The 27426-nt window shown below is 33.0% G+C and overlaps 2 protein-coding genes across 2 annotated transcripts; both read right to left on the reverse strand.

Moving 5' to 3' along the window:
* Positions 1–4797: 4797 nt before the first annotated feature.
* Positions 4798–10303, reverse strand: LOC111889283 (uncharacterized). Its single transcript, XM_023885418.1, has 3 exons — positions 10181–10303; positions 9518–10098; positions 4798–4966 (listed from the first exon to the last, which is right to left on the reverse strand). The coding sequence occupies exons 1-3, from the start codon at positions 10301–10303 to the stop codon at positions 4798–4800; spliced, it is 873 nt and encodes a 290-aa protein (XP_023741186.1).
* LOC111889297 (uncharacterized) lies at positions 8953–18776 on the reverse strand. Its single transcript, XM_023885434.3, has 6 exons — positions 12145–18776; positions 11950–12072; positions 11712–11867; positions 10711–10824; positions 10181–10621; positions 8953–10098 (listed from the first exon to the last, which is right to left on the reverse strand). The coding sequence occupies exons 1-5, from the start codon at positions 12671–12673 to the stop codon at positions 10401–10403; spliced, it is 1143 nt and encodes a 380-aa protein (XP_023741202.1). The 5' UTR covers positions 12674–18776; the 3' UTR covers positions 8953–10098; positions 10181–10400.
* Positions 18777–27426: the final 8650 nt, after the last annotated feature.

Here is a 27426-nt window from a genome sequence, read left to right on the forward strand (position 1 = left end):
CATAAGGATTATTCTTACTCCTTTCATTTGGAGTTCTATTTAGGATGTAACATGCAGTTAACATTGCCTCACCCCAAAACCCTTCACTTAAACCAGAATATGACAACATGGAATTAACCATTTCTTTCAAAGTCCTATTCTTCCTTTCAAGTACACCATTTTGTTGTGGTGTATATGGAGCTGTGGTTTGATGTATTATTCCAGTTGATTCAAAATAAACTGGATCATAATACTCACCACCTCTATCAGTATGCAATACTTTTATGAATTCATTTTTATGAAGCTCACCTTGTTGTTTATAAATTTTAAATTTATCAAGTGGTTCATCCTTAGAATGTAGCAAATAGATACAAAATATCTAGATGCATCATCAATAAAAGTAATAATATACTTCTTGTTTCCAAGGGAAGGTGTTGCATGGAAATCACATAAATCACTATGTATAAGATCCAACACCTTGCTTTCCCTAACAACATCTTTGAAAGGTTGTCTAGTGATTTTAGTTACCATGCATGTTTTACATTTTTCATTATTTTTCATATCAACAGCAGGAATTAAACTCATTTTAGACATGTCTTTTAATCTCTTGTAATGAGTGTGTCCTAGTCTAGCATGCCATAATTCAGATTTATGAAAATTATTGCTAGTACTACTAGAAGCCATGCAAACAGAATTATCACTAGAAGGATAATTAATATTAAGCCTAATCATTCCATTACATATATAGCCAAATCCTATAAAAGAACCATGTCTTGACAAGATATACTTGTCACTTTCTAGCACTTGTTTGTAACCACAATTATTTAATATAATTTCAGCACAAGATTCTTACGAATCCCTGGAACATATAAAACATTGTTCAAACACAAACATTTCCCAGAAGTAAAAGTAAGTAAAACAGATCCTATGCCCTTGATTGGTTCAGTTGCAACATTTCCCATATTCATAACAGATCCATCTTCAATTGGTTGAAAGTCCTTGAACCAATATAGATCTTTGCAAACATGAGTTGTTGCTCCCGAATCAACCCACCATGCAACTTTATCATCCTGCACATAAAATGCTTCAGAAATCACAAAAATATAATTCAGAATATATTTAGAATTCTGCAATGAAACATAAATCTGACCTTGTTGCTTTTCTGGATCCTTGGATCCACTTGGTCCAGCACCATCCTTATTCACTTGGCGAAGACCACAATCTTTCTTGAAGTGACCCGGTTTGTTACAATTCCAACAAACCAACTTAGCCTTCTTGTTGGAAGACTTGTCATCCTTTCCTTTAAACTTCCTTTTTCCATTAGACTTCTTGGGATTCTTTGAACTTTCTCCATCCACCATGTTCACAGAAGAAGAACCAACTTGGTTCTTGCCTTTAGGACTGTTATCAAGTTCTTGAGTCCTTATGGACTCTTCAATCATTAAATGGTTTCGAAGTCAAGTCAAAGTCAATTCCTCTTTGTTATGTTTCAGATTGTGTTTAAAATCCTTCCAGGAAGGGGGCAGTTTGTCAATTATCACAGCCACAGAAATGGCTTCATCCATTTTCAGATTGTGTTGAGCAAACTGTCCCAAAATCCTTAACATTTCATGGACTTGTTCCATAACAGGCCTAGAGTCAATCATCTTGTAACCCATAAAGTTACTAACAAGAAATTTCTTACTAGAAGCATCTTCAGCCATGTACTTGGATTCAAGAGAATCCCACAGTTCTTTTGCAGATTCGAAATTTTGATAGATATCAAAAAGAGAGTCAGACATACCATTGAGAATATGACCACGATATATATAATCATCATTTTCCCACTTTGATCTTCTTCTTGTTGCCTCTAAAGGTTCATCTTCAACAGATTCTTGTAAGACTGGCATGGGTGTACTCAAAACATACACCACTTTCAGAGTGGTAAGGAGAAACTTCATCTTCTTCTGCAATCTACGAAAATCTTGCCCTTCAAACTTGTTTAGTTTTTCAAACTTACTTGTCATTTCCTTCACAGAATCACCACTTGCCATGATCACATAATACTTCGATTTTTGTTAGAAATATGGTTTAGTGGCACATGGAAATATGAGAATCGTGATAAGCACTTTCAAATCGAAGTATTTGGGTGGTACTCCCAAATCCTCAATTGGATAAGACTCAGATAAAATCAAAGAGAATGAAAGAGAGAATGAGATGGTGTAATTTCGTGAGTACCAGAAAACTGACTAAAATTGGTTATAAACCTGCCTTGTCTAAAAAACTGTCAAAACTGTCATATAACATTTTTTTCTCAACAGTCAAAACTGTTATAAATCCGGGTTTTGTATAAGGATTAATGCAAAGTCAAAATCGGGTCAAATATTCAAAATTTGGATTTTCTTATGTATTTTTAATACAACCAGGGGCTCTGCCCCTTGGACCCCACCAGGGGTTGCCGTCCCTTAGTCCCCGCTCCCAGGGGCGCTGCCCCCAGACCCCCTTTCGTTCAGGGGCTTCGCCCCTAAATGACAGTATACTTTGATACTTGATCAAACTTTAACAAGTGTGTACTTTACACCTTCCTTACTTGTTTAATATTTATCAAGATCATTTTTAGTCAACAAAGTAATCCCATTAAAATTAAATAACGTTGATGATAACAAATCACCAACAAAGGCCACCATCATGGCAATTGTAGATAGCATCAAGGCACAAAGACCAACCATCAGTCGTCTTGGCAAAGTGAAGAGAAAATCTCTCATAAAAACTTCTTTTGAGGATTGGCAAGAACATCAGTAATGTTGTGCTGGATGCAAACAGTGAGATTGCATCTGTTATTGCAAAGATCGTGAAAGCAATTTCTTTTGTAAACAAGGGGATGCCAGTATCTTGATCTCTTCCACCAGGTATTGTAATTGCAACTTCAAATACAATTGTGGTAATTAGTGCTGCAGTGATGTTGCATGATTCTGCTACTGCTTTCATCCACTTTTCTGCTTCCTTCACCAAATTTCTGTGCTCCCTTCTAAACACTTTATCTGGTGTCTCATTAGAAATATTCTCTTTAGTAGTGCAAGTGGGAAACACGAGCTTCTCCATTTCCTGTAAAATATAAAACAAAAAATAGATTACTTCCCTCCTTAGCTACAATAATGGTAAATAATTCATTATGGATGTACATGGTGTCATTGAAGCTCTCTTTCTAGTTGTAATGTTGGGCCTGTTCTATGTTTGAGTTTCTACAATGGAGGTAATCTTCCAACCAAGTTCAGCATATTGTTCTTAGAAGAATATTCGATCCATCTGTAAACACTCTTATGCTCCCAATGGTATAGATAAGGTTGTAGATTTTTCTAAACGGTGTATAACTGCTAACTATATAACGTCATGCTGACTCTCGAATTTATATCGAATTGCTTCAGGGGATCTCATTAAAATCTCGTTAACAACCTCATAAATATCTTGACATGCAGCCTCAATAATCGTTCTTTTGTAATTGCGATTAGGATGATGATCATAACGGACTTCCATCGTCTCTATTTCATCACATACCAATTTTAGAACTTCTTTTGTTGCTTTCTATTCCTTCACTTTCTTCTCGATATGCTTATGGGTGGAACTGAAAGTTGGAAAATAATTGGTTCAAGACAATCATTAAAATTATGTTATATAGAAGTTAATTATAGTTTAAACGCAACTGATAAAAATTGAGTCATTATATACCTACTCTTGTTGCAACCTTCCTGAAGAGGAAATAAAACATAAAGATTGGAAAATAAAGAATCGATAGCAGTAGGCGAATGATGAAATAAATCCAAGCAAGCAAGGATAAGGGACTTGCATTATCAGAAAAGTTTCATTTTGTAAAATAGGTTATATTTTGTGATGTCAATTATATGATTGATTTTGGGGTTGTATTAACTGTTTATATATCAATAGCTCACCCATTAACGTTAAGTATAGCAGCAGTTGTATAGTACCAAAGATCACGTCGTCAGGTATATCTTGTATCATATCCATTATGTTTTCGAAGTAGTCTACTAATATTTTAAACGAGTCCCTAGCTCTAGTACTATCATTTCACAAATATCATACACAACTGAGAAAAAAATCATAATAAAAAAAGAATGACAAAGACATCGTATATCTCTAGTATATTAGAAACTTACATGGATATATAAGGGTTTTCCAGTTATCCTGCCCCATCGGAAAAGTTCTAGTTATTGCCAGAAGTACATTATCATTTTGCACAACAAGATGAGGAAACTTCTTGACTATCGTTGTTGCTAAATCTGCAAGCATATTTTGAAAACTATGAATATTTAAAGTAGTAAATATTTTGATCATTTTATTTTTGTGATATATATCGGCTCTGCACCATATTGCTTTGCAGAAACAACATTAACAAGAAGGTTAACGCCTAGTTTTATACCAGGGTTAACAAACCCTCAGAAAGATAAGTCCTATTCTTGCCTTTCATATAATCGCACGAAGCTTTCAAAAAAAATTCAATGGTTTCGAGATGCATATTTTCATAAGCTTTATCCAAAGGTCTTTCAAATTTATGGTCAGAAATATCCAACAAACTTCTGTTTTTTTTTTAACCAAGAGCGTTGTTGCTTCTATGTTGCCAATGATTGCAGCAATGTGTAGAGCTGTGCTTCCATCCAAATTTATCATTTTTGGTAAGTTTACTTCTTCAATTAATTGTAATATTTCTTTGACTATATTGTTACGACCTAATCCAACCGTTATATGAAGTATGGTGTTCCCATCACTGTTTGTTGCGTCTGTGAATGCACCTTTATCATGATTTAGTTTGGACACTACTTCTCTCTAATTTCCTTCCTCAATATCTTGACGCAACTCCCTGTTGCGTATGATCTTGTTTTTCCCTTTTTGTTTTGTGTCTTCGCCCACTGTTTGTATTTCAGTTGAAATTGTGACATTCCCTTCTGTTGAAACTTTATCCTGGATCTGTTTCTGCTTTCCTGTTTCGATTGAGCTGAATCCATTTTAAAATATCATTAAATGACTATTTAACCATAACAACCTTTTATATGTATATCGATCGTGATAAATAAACATTTTACACATATAATTAGTAAGATATTAAACTAGTTACTAAAAGAAACATTTAGGCATGTTCCTTAGTTTGATTAATCTAATGTCTCTCCATTTCATTGTAATATACTAGAAATCCTTTTAATGGCTATCATTTCAGTATATATGGTTATAAAACAGAAGAAAACATCCCATAAATATATGTATATTAACATATACGTTACACCGCCAAACCGGAACGACGGAAATGTTCGGGGGTTGATGACGTCATGTTCAGCATCACAACAATTTCATAATAGTAATCAAAGCACAACAACCATCGTATTGATAATGTATAAGTTTGTACATATGTGTTCAAGTCATTGAATATATGATACGTGGCGTATATATAGCAAAAACTAAAATACGTGACTCTATGTCGCTCCATCTTCTCAAAACCTGTGATTGTACCTGTCTATTGGTTCCCTGAGAATACAAGTGATTTTGAAAGTGTATCAATATTTAAGTTGGTGAGTTCATAAGCATTTTATATAGTAACGTATGTCTTTGTTCCTTGAAAATATAAGTATGTTATCCTAGGAAATCCAATATTTTCTAATGTAAATGAAATGTAGTTTTAATACCGTAAAACCGAACTGTGTAATTGTTGTTGTACTCTGAAATCATGTAATGATGTTTTAGTTCACATAAAACTATAAAAATGAATGTTTTTAGTAATGTACGTTCCTCTGTATTGAAAATAGTATACTGTAATTGTACTCGTATGAAACTCTATAAATGTATGTGCCCGGATACACCAGTTGTACTATAAGTCGTTGTGTTGTAGTTTTATTATTTAATAAAACTATTTGAGGTTGTTTAAGTATTCATACACTAATCGTATTGTTAATACCAAATTGTGAGTTATTATAACCATGGTGATGACCTAAGATGGCCTGATACGACGTTCTTCAAGCGTCGGAACTGTAACGACATTGTCACCCAGGCCTGCCGGCCTAACTGTAGCGAATAGTTAACGTGCGGGATTGTCAGTCCCGTATAGATCTATACACAATTGTCTCGCTCTCCCACTAGGAGACTCTGGTTATAACATCAAGACTTTTGTGGGTACATACATAAGTACTTAAAGTTATCTCATAAAGCTATATTAACGGTTACGTGTAGACTAATGTAAATAATCATACTTCATATAATTATTTTTGTATTGTATCTCTGTCTAGTGTAGTAGCGTGTATGTTCCATAACTATACCTATTATAGTTTATAATGTATGTCTAGTGGTAATGAAAATCTTTGTATTTTTTAATAACTTTGAATAAAATTTGCATGAAACTGAAATAAAGATAATTCAAGTATATTAACAATTTTGTACGAATGGTAATGAGAATATGTAAGAAAAATATCGTCTTGCTCAACGTGCTACAAAAGAATTAAAGTTTTATTTAAATAATTTTATACTCATATATATTTGGTATATATAATTAGAATTGAAACGACAGTCGAACACGTAATCCCACTCTAAGCCCACATCCAAACAAGGAAAATGAAATAAAGCGAAACCACTGGTCCTAAGCCTTTAGAATTTTAATTATATAAATAAATAAATAAATAAATAAATAAATATATATATATATATATATATATATATATATATATATATATATATATAATTTAAAAGGCTTTGAAATAATTTAAAATGCTTTGAAATCGTTTACATGTTCACACAAGATTCCTCGTTTTTTTACTTCTACTCCCCCCCCCCCCCCCCTAAAACATTGAAAAATAGTGAAAACGTAGGGGTATGAACTCACCTTGTGTGTGAGTTCCTGGTTGGTTATGATTTGGTTGCGATGATCCTCGGGTTAGAACTCGTATAAATAATCGTATCCTAATAATATTTATACACGATATCGTACTTAAATTAACGAAATAATAATTTAAATACTAAGCTAAAGTGTTAGAAAACACTAAATATGTAAGAAAACTTACAATGTTTTTTTAGAAATCAAACTATTTAAAAATAGTTTTTGGGTATTTGGATAATGTTCTTGATGATAACTTGAAGATGTGAAGTGTTCTTCCCGGGAAACTTGAAGATGTGAAGAAGGGCTTAAGAGTTTTGAGAGAAAATGTGATGTTTTCATAGGAAATGTGTATGAAATGAGACGGTTTTCGGTTGAAATATATAAATAGGGGAAAAGGTGATGGGATGTTTACATTGGGAAGTGCAATTATCCTTTTGAAGTGTGTGCCAAAGGGATAGAATGGGAGATTTCGATCTAGGATCCACCAAAATCAAGGTGATTTCGCTCTAAATCTCACCGAGAACAAGGCTGTTTTCGGTCAAAAGGTGGGGTCCTCGCATGTGTTTTCGGTTCGAAGTCGGACCCTTGTGAGGGTTTTTGGTGGAGCTGATTTCGATTCGCATGAAATCACCAGAAGGTGATTTCGGGCCAAGTGTCTTAAATTTCCAATTTCTAAAACACAATATAATAATAAAATAATTTACATTTATTAAATTATATTTACAGCTTATAAATTTAACAAATTGACAAATTAACTTTTATTTAGTATGTTTGACTTTCTTTGACTTTTATAGGCTTGAAATAACGGTTTGTTACAATATAGATATCTATGTACGTATTTTTTGTATGTATATTTACACAAGCGATAACGATATATGGTTGCGCCAAAAATGTCTCGTTTATAAAAGTATTATATATGTTGAGATTTTCTCACCATAATGAAAGGTTTATATTATATTCAATATTGCATTGTTTAGGCTGTGTTTGGCATGCCATAGCTAACTGATAAGTTAGCTTATTTTTCAAGCTTTTTTTTTTAAGTTGTCATGTTTGGCAAACCAAAAAGTAGCTGAGAAGCTAGCTTATAAGCTAGCTTTTTAAAAAACTGCTTTGAGTAGCTTTTCAGTAGCTTTTTTGTTAAATTTCCCAAATATACCTTTAATTAGTTACAAAAAACATATTCTTCTAAATGTAGTTTTATGTTATTTTATATCTTTCAGCTAGCTTACTAGCTAGTTTTTACCAAACGTCATTTTTTGTTAGCTAGCTTATAAGCTATCAGGTAGCTTTTCAGCTATCAGCTAGCTTTTCAGCTAGTCTACTGTAATTGTATGTCAAATAATGCTGCCATGTGTTTAAAAAATGTAAAAGAATTTGACATACAAAATGTAGGTTGTAAATATATGTCATAAATATAGATTGGGAATTTGTTACAGAAAAATGTATGATGTCTCTCATTTACTGCAGAGCTTTAATTGGCATACTTTTGTCCGTCATGTATATCTTTTTATGACATGCAATGTATGTAATTAAAAGTCTTTTAGTCATAAAACTTGGAAAAAAAATAGTGACATACAAATAGTTTGTTGTAATTGTTTGTCATAGAATGCTTGTTATATATTTAAAAAAAAATCAAAATTTACAACATGAAAAATATCTTTCGTAAATGTATGTCATAAATATATATCGTAGTTGAATATCGTAAACATACATTTTTAATATATCACAAAAAAAAAGATATATCGTCTTTCATTTATGACATACAATGTATGTTATAAAAAGTCTTTTTCTGGTAATAGTTGGCACAAAAACATGTTAGTGACACAAAATATAAATGGATAGTTTGTGTAAGTACTACATTAAAACTAAGCCAGTTTAGGAGTGCAAAAATTAGGAACAACCACATGATACTCAAACATGGATACTAAAATTAGATATATATATATATATATTGAATATGAAAAGTGTTTCTAAACATGGATACTAAAATTAGATATATATATATATTGAATATGAAAAGTGTTTCTAAACATGGATACTCAAATTTCCTTTGTATACAGCAGCACATTAGCACATAATAATAATAATAATAATAATAATAATAAATAGTCAGCACAACAAATTTAAGAGGTTGAAACCCCTATAGGGCTAGGTTTGCCCTGTAATGGAGCTTCGGGGTTCTCGTTGAAATACACGAGTAGGCATCCGCTAAATCATTTGTCATTTCCAAAAAAGAAAAAAAAAGGACATGAGCACATGAAAATAATAATAATAATAATAATAATAATAATAATAATAATAATAATAATAATAACAACAAATAGTCAGCACAACAAATTTAAGAGGTTGAAACCCCTATGGGGCTAGGTTTGCCCTGTAAAGGAGCTTCGGGGTGCTCGTTGAAATACACGAGTAGGCATCTGCTAAATCATTTGTCATTTCCAAAAAAGAAAAAAAAGGCACGTGTAATATGTGACAACACTTATATTAAACTGGAAAGTAATTCTTGTTCTGATCACAATGACATAGGAAATAATTTATGATTGTTTTATCCAACTTATCTTTTGTAAAATGCAGTAAAATACGTAATTCCAAGATATGCACTTATTTCACTTGCCAAAAAATAGGCGGATGTCATACGGATATAATCTACGGCTGTTTTTGCTGCTACGCTTTTTAAAGATGTACCCAATGTACCCGTATGTTGACCGAAATAGATCTACCATCAACGGGATTTGAAAAGTAGCAAAAGATGCAATCGGGAGGAGAGCTAATACACATATCGGAGCAAGCATCCATCGTTTTCCATGACAAAAGACAAGGAACAAGGTCGCGCTGAAGGCCACCATCATGGCAGTTGTTGATATCATTAAGGTGCAAAGACCAATAATTAATCGTCTTGGCAAACTGACCAGAAAATCTTGCTCAGAAAAACGGCCAGTGAGTATGGATTGGAACATTAGTAATGATGTACTGGATGCAAATAGTGAGATTGCATCTGATAGACCAAAGATCTTGAAGGCAATTTGTCCTCTAAACAGGGGGAAGCCTTTTTCTTGATGGCTTCCACCTGGCACCGTAATTGCTGCTGCAAATACGATTGTCGTAATCAGCGCTGCAGTGATGCTGCATGATTCTGCTACTGTTTTCATCCACTTCTCTCCCTCCTTCACCAAATTTTTGTGTTCCTTTGTAAATACTATATCCGGTGTCTCATTAAAAATGTTCTCTTTAGTATGGTAGGCGGGAGATACTAGCTTCTTCACTACCTATACAATTACTTTAACTCGTTTGTACCACTAAACAAAAAAAAAATACATAAATCCCTACAATTCATTAAGTATGGCCTACCTCACGCCATTGAAGCTCTCTTTGTAGTTGTAATGCTGCACCAGTGCGCAGCTTTAGTTTATGCCAAGGAGCTAATCTTCCAACCAAGTGTAACATATTGTTTTTAGAGGAATCTTCGATCATTCTATAGACATTCCTACGCTCCCCGAGAATGTACCTAAGTTGGTAGATATTTTCTGAACGGTTTATTACCGCTAATTGTATGATGTCATACCCACTTTTATCTTTTGTACCGAATTGCTTTAGGGCATCTCATTAAAATCTCATCAACAACCTCATAAGCATCTTGACGTGCTGCTTCTAGAACTGGTCTGGCGTACAAGCGAGGATGATCTATATCAGGGCACCCTAACTTCTCTATTTCATCACATACCAATTTTAGAACTTCTTTTGCTTCTTTCGGTTCCTTGAATTTCTTCTCGATATGCTCAATTGGTTCAACTGTGGCAAGTTAAAAAATATAAAATGTACTGCATAAATTATATCTCAAACTCAATCAGGATAAGTGGATAAACTTCCTATGCTCTTACGTATTGTTTTTAAAACCTTCCACAAGGAAAAATAAAACATAAAGAGTGGAAAATAAACCATCTGTATGACGAGGAGAATCAAGTTTAAAATCCATGTTAGGCCCCCTAATGGAACTGCAAAAGCACAAATAAACTTTTATTAGAGCAATACCATATACCTTTTGAGTTCAAATATATATATATATATATATATATACACACACACACACTTAGGTTCAAACGAGAACAATTATATAATTGAGAACGTGAGAACAAATCTAGGTCACATATTTCTCTTTGCCACAAAACCATCTTACGTACCTGCACGACGGAGGAATGTAATATTTATATGTGAATATGAAGGTAAGTATGTTCTCACATATATTTCAAATTCACCTCTTAAGCGCTCCAACATACCGGGATGAGAGAACAGATAATATTAATATATGAATATATAAGTATATTCATATATGAGTAAGTTTGTGTCTAGTCACGTGATTATTCTTATTGGAATATGGTGGTTGGTAGTAGAGATGGTGGTATCTGTGGGCGGCAGAAGTGTTGGTAACAATGAAGGATATTCATATATGAATAATTATATACTTATTCATATATAAATAAGTGTATATATATATATATATATATATATATATATATATATATATATATATATATATATATATATATATATATATATATATAAAAGTATGTGTCTATTCTCAGTTGTTCAGATATGAATATATTTATGTATGAATATATGAATATTATATGTTCTGTAGTCTAGGTTGGAGTACTTAAGTAGCAGATTTTGAAATTTGCCATAATATACTTCACTTTATATTCATATATAAATATTACATTCATCCATTGCGCCGGTATGCAGAAAGGTTTTGCGACAAAAAGAAATATGTGGCTTAGATTTGTTCTCAAATTCTCAATTTCATAATTTTTCTTATTTGAGCCTTCCCCTATATATGTATATATAATTATCGAGTTGTATATGTTCGTTGTCTATAGCTCACCCATTCCTATGATGATTGCTACCGGTCGCAAAATACTCCAAATCATATTGTTAGGGATATCATGTGTTAATCCCATTAAGTTGATGTAGAGACCTTTTAATAAATAAAAGAGGCCCTTGGCTCTATGGACTATCTTTTTATAATTATAATTCGGAACTGAAAGAGAAAAACCATATTTAGTCATGAAACTTAAAAGCAAATAACAAAACAAACTATCTCTCGAATAACACAAACTTACTTGGATATATAAATGTTTCCAAATAGTCTAGCCCACTCGGAAAGGTCTTAGCTATTGCCATCAATACATCATCGTCTTCCACAACAAATTCAGGATATCTTTTTATTAACTCCTTTGTTAAATCTGCAGGCATGTATGTTCAATCTAACAAGTCTTAAGATCATCGTATTTACGTGATATATTTTTGCTACTTACCATACTGCTTTGCAGAAATAGCATTAACAAGAACGTTGATGCCTTTTTTTACATCTACTTCCAGCTTGGGTTTTCCATCATCATTGGCAACTTTCAACAAATATTCAATGGTAGAAAGATGCATATTTTCAAAAGCTTTATGCAAAGGTGTTTCACCTTTAAAGTCTGTTGCGTCCAACAAAACTTTGTTTTTCTTAATCAAGAGCTTTGCTGCTTCTTTGTTGCCAACGATTGCAGCAATATGAAGGGTTGTGCTTCCATATTTATTTTTCATTTTAGGTAATTTTACATCTTCGATTTTTGATAACATCTCACTAACAAAATAGTTTGAACCCATCTCAACCACTATATGAAGTATCATGTTGCCATCACTATCGATTGCCTCTGTGATTACACCCTTGTCTTCATTTATCATGGATTCTACATCATCCCATCTGTATTCGACAATAGCTTTACATAATTGCTTGTTGCGTTCTACTTTTGTGAGTTTACCTTTTCTTTCTGTTGGTTGCCCCTGTAAAGCCTCCATTGTCTTGTTTTTATAGTTTTCTACTGGTTCCTTGATATTTGGTTTTGTTCTTGACCCTTCGGCTTCAATTGTCTTTGTTTCTGTTGGAACCTTGACTTTATCTTTAGTCTTTGTTTCTGTTTAAACATAACATATCTATTTATTCTATTATTCTTTCGATTGAAAGAAGTTTATCTATGTCTTTCATTTCAGATAAGTCCCTTATAGTTTCGTTGGAGATTAATATAGGTATCGTTTTTAAATTTTAAATACAGGGATGGAAAAAAACCATACCCAATGGGAAATTGAAACTTGAACCTGGTTTTACCAGGAAATCTCCAAGTTGATTGGAAGGGGATGAGGATGGGGAATCCTCAAATAAAAAAGTGAGGATGGGGTTGTTGATGCTTATAGTCTCAGACCATGGACCCGACCTCAATAGATATTAATATATAAATTGAATACAAAACATATATTTATAGTAAAATTTATAATACCTAAAATTTGATCTAAGTAACCCAACTCATTAGTAATTACCATGTATGTAACCATATAGAACATTTCTTAAAACATCCTTACAAAAGTTTTACGTAGAAGGTAAGGACTTAAATTTACTAATTTAACTCGTGATTTTTAGGCTATATTGTTGTATAACCCATCTTGTATTCATTGTTAGCCTCGAAAGATCTATATACTCAAGAATCATTTTGAAATGATATTTGCTAATGACATATAATCCCATTAGGTCACATCAATAACAAGTAAATGCAATTGCATATTTATCAATATTCGATCTTATTAACTATTTTTAATTCTTTCAAAATATAAGAAATTATTTATTTTATGAAAACATTAATTTTCAATGTTAAGTATGAAGATATATCATAAGGTATAATTTATTATGTCATGCACAATTTTTTTGGACTAGAAAGACTTTTGTTTGTTTGATAAAAGCATTATGATTTTATTATTTATAAAATATGGAAGAGTTTTATAAAAACTCTCTCCTTTTTATAAAAGTATAAGATGACAAGTAAGGGGACAAAATCTAGTCATCTTTTGACATGTTTTATACACATCATGCTTTAAAAGCATGGCTAGTTATAATCAAGAAAACATGGATATTAAAGTGTCAAGACCCATGAGATAAGGACTTATCTAAAAGGCTTAAGACTAGATTTTCTTTCTTTTATTTTTTAGTGTTCAAAACCCTGACTTGGAACCTCTCTCACGTCTCTTCTCTTTTTCTCTTTATTTTTATGACATTAGCTTGAAGAAAAGGTTATACTTGAGCTCTCCTTTAAAACAAAATATCCTTTCATTCTTAAAGGCATAAGAGCTTCTTTAAAGCAAGAAGAACTATCATTCTAGTTTATTTGGTTATTATTGGTGGATACTTCTAGAGGAATTCTATCTTTTAGTTCTTGCCATCACTCCATCAACATCCAACCTCCCTTTAAGATTCAAAGACTTTAAAGCTTGTAATTTTTTCTTCCTATGGTTGTGTTAATCTTTTATACATGCAAAATGATCATTAGTGGGATAAAATAGTTTTATGTATATTCAATATTTTAAAGCTTTCGTTGTCGTTTTTAGTGATTTTAGAAACCATTTTTTGAATAAAACCCAACAAGGCCATTATGCATTGTTAATATAGGAACATACCATCATGTTTAATGAAAGTTTCAAAATCTTGAAACATGTGAAAGAAGATTTCGTTACCAGACCCACTGTGAAGCATATAATGTTCTTGATCACATAGACGCTACTATGACAACCCAACTCAAAAATTGACCGAACCCAAAGGTAGATGCAGTGGTAAAAATGTGGCTCTACTCAGCCCTTTCTTACAATCTTCTCAACACAATTCTTATGAAAAATACTTCGGCTCGTCGAGTGTGGCTAAACATCAAAAATCTCTTCCGAGACAACACTGAATTTCACATCATGCAACTTGATTGTGAACTCTGGTCCATACCATGGGTCATCTTTCGTTTCAGCCTTATTGGATATCACCGAACATCTTGCAAACTTGGATATCAACTCCAAACTATCTGATAAACATCTTGTCATTTATACAATCAACGATCTCACCTCTCGAATTAATGGCATAACAATAATGATCCCCCACCGACACCCATTTCCCTCTTTTTTCGAAGCTCATTCGATGCTTGTGTTGGAAGAACCGATACTTAACACAAATCGAAGATCCCTGACTCTCATACACTTTGACCAATGCTCCTAACCTACAGTCTTTCACACCGATAATAGTCACCAAAATCACAGCCGAAATGACTACTGCAAGTAGCCTAGAGACCGACAAGAACAGCCACACACAGGAAACCAGAACTAAATACCACCAGCCAGAACTTCTCAAGAACAGATTCATCACTACAGCCTTTTGTTCAGCCCTATGAATCATTTTATTCCCCCTCTAGCACAATCCATACGGAGTACAACGCCCAACAGTCCCCAATAGGCCAACAACTCCTCTCGATAGCCTCAATGCCTTGTTGGCCCACCTCTTTTACAACCACAAACCCATTAAGTGGCTACATCCAGGAACACATTTGAGAATCAGAAAAGGGAAACATCGCTCTCCCATGGACATGGTTTGTACAGTACCAATCTACACCTCTTCCGTATATGTTTTACACAATGTCTATGTAAGACCCTACCACAGGATAAATGGTTAATGGATACCAGAGCCACGGATCATGTCCATGCAAATGATAGTATTCTAGAATCCATTAGTCATAGTCATTTTCTCATTCTGCTTGAGTTGGTAACGGGTCACATATTCTTGTGATCAAGACCGAGCACTCTAAATTTCGTTTACAAAATCGCTATCCTCCACTTCCCCTCAATAACATACTCATCACACCCTTAATAATTAAAAATCTTATTGATGTACGCAAATTTACCCATCAAAACAAATGTTCTATTAAATATGATGAATTTGTTTTCACTGCCAATGATTATAAGACCAAACAACCTTTAATCCGATGAGATAGTGATTGTCCTTTCTATCCCGTTCTTCCTTCAACCCCTCAAGTTCATATCTCCATAAGTCACTCTTGTTGGCACCAACGCCTTTGTCACCCCAACAGTAAATTTTTCCAATATTTAATTTCCAATAATCTAATTTCATGTAATAAAACAAACTTTGATGTTATTCGTCAAGCATGCCAACTTAGGAAACATGTGAACCTTTCATTCGATTCTTTTACTTCTTATACGTCTAATGCTTTTAATATTATTCATTCCGACGTATGGACTTAACCCATTTCTAGCATAATCGGTTTGCATTATTATGTTATATTTCTTAACAATTATCTTCATTATCTTCGGGTCTACCCTTGAAAACAAAAAATCAGATGTATTTTCCAAATTGTATTCATGCCCATTTTGCCAAAAATGGTATTTAATCCTGTTTTTCATGTTCTCACACACCTCAACAAAACAGAAAATACGGATGTTACACACCATAAACAACTTGATACGATCCCTTATTTTTCAAGCTCATATACCACCTACATATTAGGTAGAAGCCCTCCACACAACCACACACTTCCTAGATATCCTTCCTTCAGCATCAATCCAAAATGAGACACTTCATTTTCACCTCTTTCAAACTCATTTCACTTACCCCCAATCTTATAGTTTGTTGCTCTTTATGCTATACCCATATTACCATACCTCATAAATTCACCCAACGCACAACACATTGTGTCTTTTTGGGCTATCCCTTCAACCATCATGGTCATCTATGTCTTGACATTTCCCTCTCATAAAATCATTCTTTCTCTTCATTGACGTAAGAACTTTTCCCTTTAAATTAGTTACTCCTATCGAGTTACCCCCTTATGATTTTCTAGAACATCATTTTGAACCCTCTCCACTTTTCTGTACATACTCATCTTCTCCATCACCTAATAGTTCTGAAACCAACTCAACCCAAATTCAAACCATTACCCATCCTCAAACCTCGACCTCCTCTCATCTCTCGTCCACAATGACTGCCTTGATATATCTCTTGGGATCAACCCCTACATCCTAGCCTTCCTTACAATCCTCGAAATTTGTATCTCCACTCAGTTCCTCTCCATTTAGGGTTCCTTCAGACATAATGCCTCATCCTCTTCCGGCTCATCCGATGAGAAACTAAGCCAAAACATGGATTTTTAAACCCAGAAAAAGGCTTAATCTTCACACTACCACCATCACCCCTATCCTTCAGTCATATTTATAGGCTATACATGACCCAAACAGGAAAAAAAGAAATGAAGAATGAATTTAGTGCTCTTATGACTAAAGGTACTTGGCAACTTGTTCGACGGACTCAAGGGATCTACATTTTCAGATCTATGAAGCTCTTTTGCCATAAATTTTATATAGATGGGACACTCACTCACTCACTCACTCACTCTCTCTCTTTCTCTCTCTCTCTCTCTCTCTATATATATATATATATATATATATATATATATATATATATATATATATATATATCGTTATAAAGAGAGACTTCTAGCCAAAGGTCATAATCAATAGCAGGGATTGGATTGTTATCAGACTACTACTCCGGTTCTCAAACCGGTTACCATATACACTAATCTCAATATTGTGGTTTCTCATCAGTGGCCGATCCACTAGCTTGATGTAAAGGACACTTTCTTCATGGTCACCTTGAGGAGATAGTATACATGCACCAACCTCCTGAATTTCGTGACTCTTAGTTTCCTGACCATGTTTGTTTGTTACAAAAATTTCTATACGACCTAAAGCAATCCACCATGGTATGGTATCTTCATTTTCCTCGTTGTGCCACCATCATAGGATTTCAACAGACCAGTATATATCCCTCTCTGTTTATTTTCTAGACATCCACAACCACCACATGTCTTATAATTTATGTTGATGATGTTATCTTCTACCATGGAGATGCTTCAATGAATCATTACTCAGCTTAGCCACGAGTTTGCTATAACTGACCTTGGTGCTTTGAAATACTTTCTTGGGATCTCTGCCACTAGATCATCCTTGGATTTATTTCTCTCAAATCAAAAGTATGCCACCGATATTATTGAGTGTGCAAAGATGCTAAAATGCAACGCCTTTCGTACTCCTTCACAAATGGTCCAAAAGCTGAACTCAACAGGCCCGTCAGTCGCAAATCCTACTTTATATCATAGTCTTGAAAGAGCTCTTCAATATTTGACCTTCACGAGACCCAACATTGTATTTTCAATTCAACAGATGTGTTTGTACATGCGTAAACCACGAGAGCGGCATCTTCATGCTCTAAAATGCATTTTGTGCTACATTCACAAAACCATTGATCACAGGCTTTGTATTCATGTATCCCCCACAGCTAACCTTGTCTCTTATTTTAATTTCGAATGGGGGAATGTACCACCTATCGATGCTCCATGTCCAAATATTTGTGTTTTGCATGGACAAAACCTAAGTATCGAGGAATTGCCAAAACAGTGGCTGAAATGAGATTGATCTGTAATTTACCTTGCAAACTATGCTTCCCTACATAAAGGCAACACTTGTCTATTGCGATAACATCAGTGTCATTTACATGTCTGCTAACCTGAATTAACACCAACAAACCAAACATATAGACATTGACATACACTTTGTGTGTGACAAAGTTGCTCAAGGTTAGGTTCGAGTGTTAGACGTGCCCTCTTCTGCTTAATATGCTAACATATTCATGAAAGCGCTTTCTACATCTCTATTTATAGATTTTTGATTCAGTTTAAATGTACATGTTCACAATCCCGATAAAAATTTTGGGGATATTAGTTTATATTGTTTTATAGCCCACCTTATATTTATTGTTAGCTCATTATGCATTATATAGTCCAGGCCCATACCATTATCTATACATGTATTTATATTCTTTGTAACTCTATTTTAGAGGCAAGGAAATCAATCCTCATAAATTATAAGAAATAAATAAAATAACATGTAAGATCCTGAAATATGATTGCATGGTAACTCACTTCGAGTAATTGGTGTAACCTTAAATCTGATGTATAAAAATGAATTAGGAAAGTCGAATTTGAGGTTTTGAAGAAATACATTTGAACAAATTTCTCTCTCTATCTATCTCTCTCTCTCTCTCTATATATATAGTATATATATATATATATATATATATATATATATATATATATATATAGGGAAAAGTGAATATGTGGCTGTCATGTATGTAATATTCGGTATAAAACCATCAAAATTGACTTCATTTCGATTAAAAAAACACAATTTTTTCATTGTTAGCTTCTTCTTATTGCTTTTGAGCTCATATTATTTTTGATTTCATAATTAATCTCCAACATCTATGTATTTTGAATGTGTTGTTTATATTAGACCTCTAGTAGGCTTCATAACTTTCTTTGGCACCAACCATATATATACTTGCATGGTTCTTTTTGATGTGTTACGGGAAGATGTTTATTGGGTTTTTAATGAACTATTTCAATCTTTCACTATAGTTTTCTACATTAAATTTGAAAATGAAGATTTATAGGTACTTGATAATGTATTTTTATACATGGTTTGTGGTGCAAAATTAAATATTTAAAACTCCATAGAAATATATACAAAGTCTATCATCTAGTCGAATAGAGAATACAAGAAAGATTGTAGAGAAATTTGGTTGCATTTTGTTAAAACTATGTAGTTTTTGATGGTTCTATACCTAGGTGTATGTGATTCAAAAAGTAAAATTATATACATCATAATTATCAACTAATTTTTTCCTAAAGTAAATTACACGAATGGTCCCTATAGTTTGGGGTAATTTGCGCGCTAGGTTCCTAACTTATTTTTTTAACTCGGAATATCAATGTTTTTTGTTTTTGTTACGCGTTTGGTCCCTATTGTTTGTTTTTATTATTCGCTTGGTCTCTGTGTTACTAAAAAAATTTATTCTTTAAATATGAAAAAATGGTGGGGTAGGTAAGGTAAGGTGGGATGATGGCTTGGGGTGTGTTTATTTAAATAAATTAAATAACTAATAACAAAATAGTCTTTTTAAGTAAGACAAGGACCAAACGTGTAACAAAAACGAACAGTAGAGACCTCCAAGTTAAAAAAATAAGTTATGGATCAAACACACAAATTACCATAAACCATAAGTACCATTCGTGTAATTTACTCATTTTTTCCTCCCTAATAAATCAAGATCTTTTTGACACATGTACTTCTCTTCTTCATTTGGATACATGACATTTTCTAAAATTTTTGAATTTTTTATTTTTCACTTGTTATTTTATTGTATTTTTCAATTTATTTATTAAAAATTATACATTTAATATGTAAGATAATATATATGTAAGGTATTTATTAGAAGAGTTTATATATGTAATGTATTCAATGTATTAAAGCCTCATTAATTTTAATAATTCAAAATTTTTCTCATTTTTCTTATAAATTCAAACTTCTCAAATTGTTAAAATTTCATATTTAATTTTTTTTAAATAAACACATTTAATACATGAGTCTCACAGCCAGTTCCATAATATAAAAAATTATTATTATCAATAAAAAAAATCTCTCAGTTTCTCTTATTCTCTCTCGCCTTCGTTATTATTATATAGAAAATTTGATTTATTTATTTTAAATCCAAATTTATTGCAACACGTTTTTTTAATACTATTTCATGCATCGAAATCCTTCACTTTAACCTCACACATAACTTTTTTAAAGAGTATAAATTGTTGTACGACAAAAAAAATTGGACAAGTGTTTTAAAAAAAAAACAATTTTTAATAGGATAAATATCTTTATTTTTTAAAAATTTTTGTTTGTGCACTTGTTAATAATTATACCATTTAACTTATTTTTTTTTTAAAAAGGCCATATTTGATACTAAGTTTATTTTTAAATAACTTAATAAAAATAAAAATAACAATTAGTTATTTTTTTAAAATATGTAAATAATGATCATGTAATTATTAGAGAAATAAAAAACAAACAAATAAAAAGAAAGAGGAATAGAGTTTGTGGAGAAACGTATTTTTATATCTAAAAATTAACTAATACAAATTAGTTAAAATAGAATTGAGTGTAGTTAATAATAAAGAGGGATATGCATTACAAAATCAAAAGTTATGCACATTAATTATGGACGTGTTTTACTTGAGTGTGCTTTAGAATTAGTAGTGTGTTTATTCGCAGCAAATTGTTCATGATGTGGAAATTGTATTATCAAAAGTCTATATATCAAACTATAAGCTCATATTAAACAGTGTTGATTGTTAAAATGTTTCAATATTGAGTTTAGAATAACCAGCGAGTTTACCTTTTTGAGGAATCATTGTAGTTGGATAGTAGATGGATTTTAGTTTGTTCCAAACCTCTTTAGCTGATTCAAGATCGAAAACAGTGTCAAGTATCTCTTCACTAATCGAACCCAAAATCCAACCTTTGACAAGACTGTCAAATCGGGTATTGAGGTCTGGGGTAATTGGTTCACATACAATGCCATGCAGATTGTAAGCCTTCAGGAGGCACTCCATCTGCTTCTCCCATAGATGGTAGTTGCCTTCACTGGAAAGCTTCACAGAAACGAAGTTAGAAACATTTGCATTTAATGCATATAAGAACTCCTGGTCTGGTGAAGAAGAAGAAGAAGAAGAAGAAGAAGAAGAAGAAGAAGAAGAAGAAGAAGAAGAAGAAGAAGAAGGAGGAGGAGGAGGAGGGTTTGATGGGCGTTCCATATGCATGGAGAAGAGGTATGTGTGGCAGTGTGGGTTTGCATGTTGAAGAGTTTTTTCATGGTATATATATAATGCATATAGGGCTTAATTTTATATTCGATACGTGCATTAATTAGTCTCGGCTTTATCTTTTTTACTTTCACTTTCTTTTTGCTAGACATATTCCTACATACACAGTTGAGTGCATATGCTAATGAATAAGATTTGTTTACGTTTTTTCAACGGCACAGCATATATAGATCCACTGCTAGGAATTGGAGACAGAGTTCAAAGTTTTACCCCCGTAAGATAAGCATACTAAACAACACGACCACATGTAAGGCCATCGGAAATGGCAGTTTGAATAGTGGTGGCACCAAAAAAAAATAGTGACATTCATATTTCGAAGATGTTGCACCTAATTAACAGAAAAAAAAATTACACTATAGGGCTGAATTGAAATAGTTGTTCGTGGCTAGGCTCTACATAGGTCCGCCACTGCTGAATTCTCTTCATGAATGGACTCGTGTGGCGTATGTGGCCATGAACCACAATTGTGAACATCATCCTATATGTTAGATGTGGTTAGTGGTAGAGATGTTTAGTGGCCATTTGTGGTCGGGAGAATTAACCACCATACAAAAGCATCTTTTTTCTCTCTTTATCTCTCTCTATATTTTAATTAATTAAGAAATATATATTTTATTATTTAAATAATCAAAAAATAATAGTGGTAAGTATTCCATATGTTTAGTGGTTGGAAGTGGTGAAGAGATGACACATACCATTATAATAGTTAGCGATGTTTATTGTGGCGCAAAGTAATCACTAATCAGCATCAATATAGAACAACTAAAAGTACAAAAGTAGAGGGACATGCCATTTTTCACACCAAGATATGTTTGACGCATTCCATACTTGCATTAGGTTCTCTCCGCTTTATCTTTTTTCTCTCTATCACTCTTTCTTCTTGCTAGAGATATTCGTGCGATGGCTTTAATTACAGAAAATCATGTGAAAAACGTTGAGTTATTTTTACAAATATGAGCTTGTTTTGGATTTAGTTTGCTGAAATACAGCATTTTAGAATCCATTTGTAGAAATGGGGTGGTGGACCGTCGACGTACAAAGTGAATTAGCTAGTCGCCTGTGATTCCATATGCATATTAAACCCCTTCGTGGACTTACAACTATAACTTTTACAACTTTAACAAATTACTAAAATCGTCTCTATGGTTTAGTCAAATTGTCGTATAGTCTCCTTTTTTTTGTATTCGGACCGTCCTTATGATTTCTTTTTGTTGCGATTTTCATCCCCGATAGACATGGAATGACTATTATACCCTTACCAGATTATATATATATATATATATATATATATATATATATATATATATATATATATATATATATATATATATATATATATATATATATATATATATATATATAAAGTTAAAGATTATTTCATAAAATTATTAAAGATATTATTTAAAAAAAAAAAAAAAAAAACTAGTGCCCCAAAGATTTCCAAAGTCAAACCCCCAACACATCTATTCCCATCTAGACCTGAAGCCATAGACCGAAAGTCGTAAGCTCGCCATCTCTCTCCCTCTAAACTCAACCTTAACACTACAAGAAAAAAGGAATTAGCAGCGACAAAAGTTGTCGCTAAAGAGTAAAAATGTTGCTGGTAAAAGTAATAGTGGTGACATGTATCCAGTAAAAAACCTCCGCTACTGCTCTGTCACCATCGATCAAAATGTCGCTAGTAATGACAATTGTCACCTATGCTATTGTCGCTGGTAATACTTAATGTCACCGTTAATTCTCTTGTCGCCGATAATACTTAATGTCGGCGGTAATAACATTTTTCATTTTTTTTAATTTTTTTAATCAACGATTTTTTGTGTAAAAAAAATCGATACATAACGACATTAAATGCAAAAAAAAAAAAAAAAAAAAAAAATACATAATAACATCTGATTAGATACCAAAATAAATAATCATAGTTTTACAATTCTAACAAGTAGCATACAAAAGACAACTTAATTATCTAACAAACCATCTTTGTTCCCATCATTTCCTTATTGATCTTTCCCCGATTGAAAAACCATATAAAGCTCCTCCCTACATGTCGGGTCGTTGAGCATTGCCCGTAGATTTTCTAACTACATAATAAATAACAACATATATAAACCTATAAGTTAATTATCAAACATAAACAAAAACTACCGAAGTACATTACTATTTCTTGCACTTAAATACATGATATACCAAAAGTATATTGTTATTTCTTACACTTGGGATAAAATCACAATTACCAAATCAACATGCATTTATAGTTGCCAAAGTACGTTGTTATTTTTAAACTAAGACAAGAAACCAAAGTACATTGCTATTTCTTGCAATTGAGACAAAAATCCAATTACCAAAGTTGTTAGCAAATATTCACCATAAACCAAAATTACCAAATCAACATGTATTTTATGATTCGAAAGTACATTGTTATTTTTAAACTAGAGACAAAAAACCAAAGTCCATTTCTATCTGTTGCACTTAAAATATAAACATAATTACGAACATAATTACCAAATCAACATGCATTTATTGCTCATTATATAGATACATAAACCTTTGAACTTAAATAATTTACTGTATTTGTGCTAAAAAACCTTAAATACAAGAAATACCAAAGTACATTGCTATTTCTTGCACTTAAAATACAAGAAATACGAAAAATACATTGTTATATCTTTCACTTAGGACAAAAGCACAATTACCAGATCAACATGCATTTATTGATGCCAAATTGCATTGCTATTTTTAAACTAAGACAAAAAAAAAAAGTACATTGTTATTTGTTGCACTTAGGACAAAAAACCAATTACCAAAGCTTTTAGAAAATAATCACCACAAACAAAAATTACCAAATCAAGATGCATTTATTGAAATTAAATAGTCTTGTCTTACCTATGATGGCTGTGAAGGTTGTGGTGGTGGTTGCGATGGCTGTGAAATCGATGGGATAGAAGAAGGTTTTCGAGATGCCTCTGATATGGCCACGTCGTTCTCCTAATACTTTCTCAAAAGTAGCTCTTTCTTGAGCTGTAACACCCGGTTCCTGGTACGTATTTAAATTCAAGTAATGTTGTAATTTACTCTAGGACTCGGCGAGTTGGAGGCCCAACTTGTCGAGTAGACTCGACTTTTGATCTAGGGTTTAAGTGACCCACTCGATGAGTCGGAAGACTAAATCGGCGAGTACGTGCTTTCTAGACAAAACCCTAATGTTTAGGGTTTGCACCCTATTTAAACACTTTATGGAATACCCCAACTTTCATAATTGAAAACAATTGTTACTCCAAAACATGCTACATACATATTCATAAAACAATATTTTACATTGATAGTTTGATTACAAAGAGTGGATACAAACCGACTAAGTTTTAATATTTTACATAACTACCCAGAATATTGTAATTTTATACAAACATAAACCTAAGTACAAAAGTAATATTACAAACTATTCTAAATCTTCCGACAGTATATAACTATACTGCTTATTTGTCTCCTGCAATTGTTAAACATTGAGAGTCGTAAGCGATGACGCTTAGTGAGTTCAATAATAGATACAATATAATGTTATGTCATATATATACTTCAATATGACAGAAGCAAAGAGGAACAACAATGACATATGTGAATCATGTGATAAGCTTTCCATGTCAATCAATAACTTGATTCAAAGATATTCAACCAAAGAGACATAACAATTTCAATACTTGATATACATCAATAAAGTTTCAGCCCAAATGGCACATAATACTTTTACTTTCTGATTAACATTTTGTTAGATTTCAAGTTTTCACGCCCTGTCTAACCTTCTGCCAATACCATAGAATAGAAGTCATTCTCTTACGAGATATGCTCGACATAGCCAGAGGCTACATACCAGTACCACCGTGAATCTAAGTCCTTTCACTAACCACATGGTCAAAGGTATAACTTTGCTATCAAAATAGCGGAAAATAATAACCACGGAAAAGCACATAGCACATATAACACATAATATACAATTGTTCATATATATTGAACTCACCGTGAAATAACTAGGGTTAAAATATTAATTTGGGCAGCACTTCGGCTTTAAAAACGACTTTTTGTGATGAAACCAGGGATTTTTATCGAAAACCGGACCTTGCGCGGGCAGAGTTTCGACTTGAAAATATAATTTCATCGGGAACTTCGGAGTGCCGGGACTTGCTTCACATGTCGGGAATGATATCGGGGCTTCGGGGGGGTTAAAAGTGGATAAAAAGGGTGAAAAGGGGTGTGAAATATGAGAGGATGTAACATAAAACCGACTGACTTCTCATCCTTATATAAGGGACCGAAGTTGCTGACTACGTTGGGCGTAGTTCTCGATACGTTGGGCATACTCCGAGGTGGCCATCTACGCAGGGCGTATCCTTCATACGTGGGGCGTACATGCGAGGCGTGTCCTCTAATCGGAACCCGGGTCTCAGACATGGCAATCTTATCCGATACGTGTGCTTCGTGCAAAGAGAGAAGGACGTGGCTAATTTCCGACCTCACATGCAAATGTTGGGCGTCCGAAGTACGCTGGGCGTACTTCCTCGGATAAGGCTTCGAATTTTCATTTATTTTTATATAAAAACTTCGAAAATTCATATCTTTTGCGTACGAACTCCGTTTTTGACGTTCTTTATATCCACGCATAGGTGAAATTATGCTCTACAACTTTGGTTTAGACTCCGTCGGCTAATTTTGACTTTATTTTTATTATTATATATTTAACAGGCCGGAACAGGATAAGACCGTTAAAAATTCATAACTTCTTCATCCGACGTCCATTTTCTTTAGTCTTTTTACCGTTGTACTACTATTGACGAGACCTTCGATTCTCGTTTAAGTTGTATCGGCTAAAATTCACTCGATCTTTATTTCAAGTTTTTAGATGTCTATTGTTATACTGAAATTTAGAAAAATCATAACTTCCTCATACGAAGTCAGATTTTGGTGTTCTTTTTATCAAAAATCTCGGTTTAACGAGTACTACGACTCTAATTTAGATCACCAAAGCTAATAAGTAGTTTATCAAAAACTCACTTTTTACATCATTCGGTGTCGTGTCGGTTCTGTCGCGAATCTTCGATTGGCCATAACTTCTTCGTTATAACTCAGATTTCGATGAGGTTTTCGCCTAAATGTTTCTAACGAGATTCTTTACAACTTTCAATGATAAAATTTTACTTATTTCAAATTTTATATTTTCGTTAAATTTTCAATATTTACCTTTTGATTGAAATCTCATAAGACTTCCAATATTTTCTGAGTGATTCTAAACATAGTTTTACTTCGTTACTAGTAAAAATCGTCTGTTAGAACTCAATACTCAATATAACATAATATTTCATAATATTATTTATTGCAAAACAGGAATTCAAAACATGTATGTTACACTTTATCTGATTATCTCGTCGCAAACCAGCCTCCATTACTCTCCCAACTTAGAGAAACCCTAGCTTGAAACCCTAAACCCCTATTGAGTGTTCTTAAGCCTTTAGTGCCCTTTTTGTGTGTGATTGAAGTGGAGGGAGAAGAAGGAAGCTTGGAAGTTCAAGTAGAAGCAAGGAGATCCATAAGTTTTACTCTATTCTCAGATCATTCAAGGTAAAAAGCTGAAACCTTGACCATTCATCTCTTAGATTTTGAGTTGGAGCTATTTCTCCCCTTTTTATGAGTATAGATAAGCTAAAACCGGATTTTGTGGGTATGCTTGAAGTTGCACTTCGGATCTGGAACTATTGGAGGTCTTTATGGCAAAAAGGTGCCAACTTTGTTGCCATAAACACCCCATACATCTTGTAGACCTTCTTTTATGGCTTTTGAGACAAAGGCCCCATGCATGTACATCAAGTTTGTAGTTTTACGTATAAAATGGACCTTAGAAGGCCAGATCTATGGTTTTATGTAACACCCATAAAATTTAAGCCAAATTTAAACTTTTCAAAAACATTTAAAAACCAA

Source organism: Lactuca sativa, chromosome 7 (genome assembly GCF_002870075.4).
Source record: "Lactuca sativa cultivar Salinas chromosome 7, Lsat_Salinas_v11, whole genome shotgun sequence".
Classification (NCBI taxonomy): domain Eukaryota; kingdom Viridiplantae; phylum Streptophyta; class Magnoliopsida; order Asterales; family Asteraceae; genus Lactuca; species Lactuca sativa.

Coding starts and splice junctions, on each gene's coding strand:
- LOC111889283 (XM_023885418.1), bottom strand. CDS start 10,303: ATGATCGAAGATTCCTCTAAAAACAATATGTTACACTTGGTTGGAAGA. Junction 10,099..10,180: donor GAGAGCTTCAATGGCGTGAG/GTAGGCCATACT, acceptor GTAATTGTATAG/GTAGTGAAGAAGCTAGTATC. Junction 4,967..9,517: donor TCAACATACGGGTACATTGG/GTACATCTTTAA, acceptor AAATGGATTCAG/CTCAATCGAAACAGGAAAGC.
- LOC111889297 (XM_023885434.3), bottom strand. CDS start 12,673: ATGGAGGCTTTACAGGGGCAACCAACAGAAAGAAAAGGTAAACTCACA. Junction 12,073..12,144: donor TATTTCTGCAAAGCAGTATG/GTAAGTAGCAAA, acceptor ACATGCCTGCAG/ATTTAACAAAGGAGTTAATA. Junction 11,868..11,949: donor GGAAACATTTATATATCCAA/GTAAGTTTGTGT, acceptor TTTCTCTTTCAG/TTCCGAATTATAATTATAAA.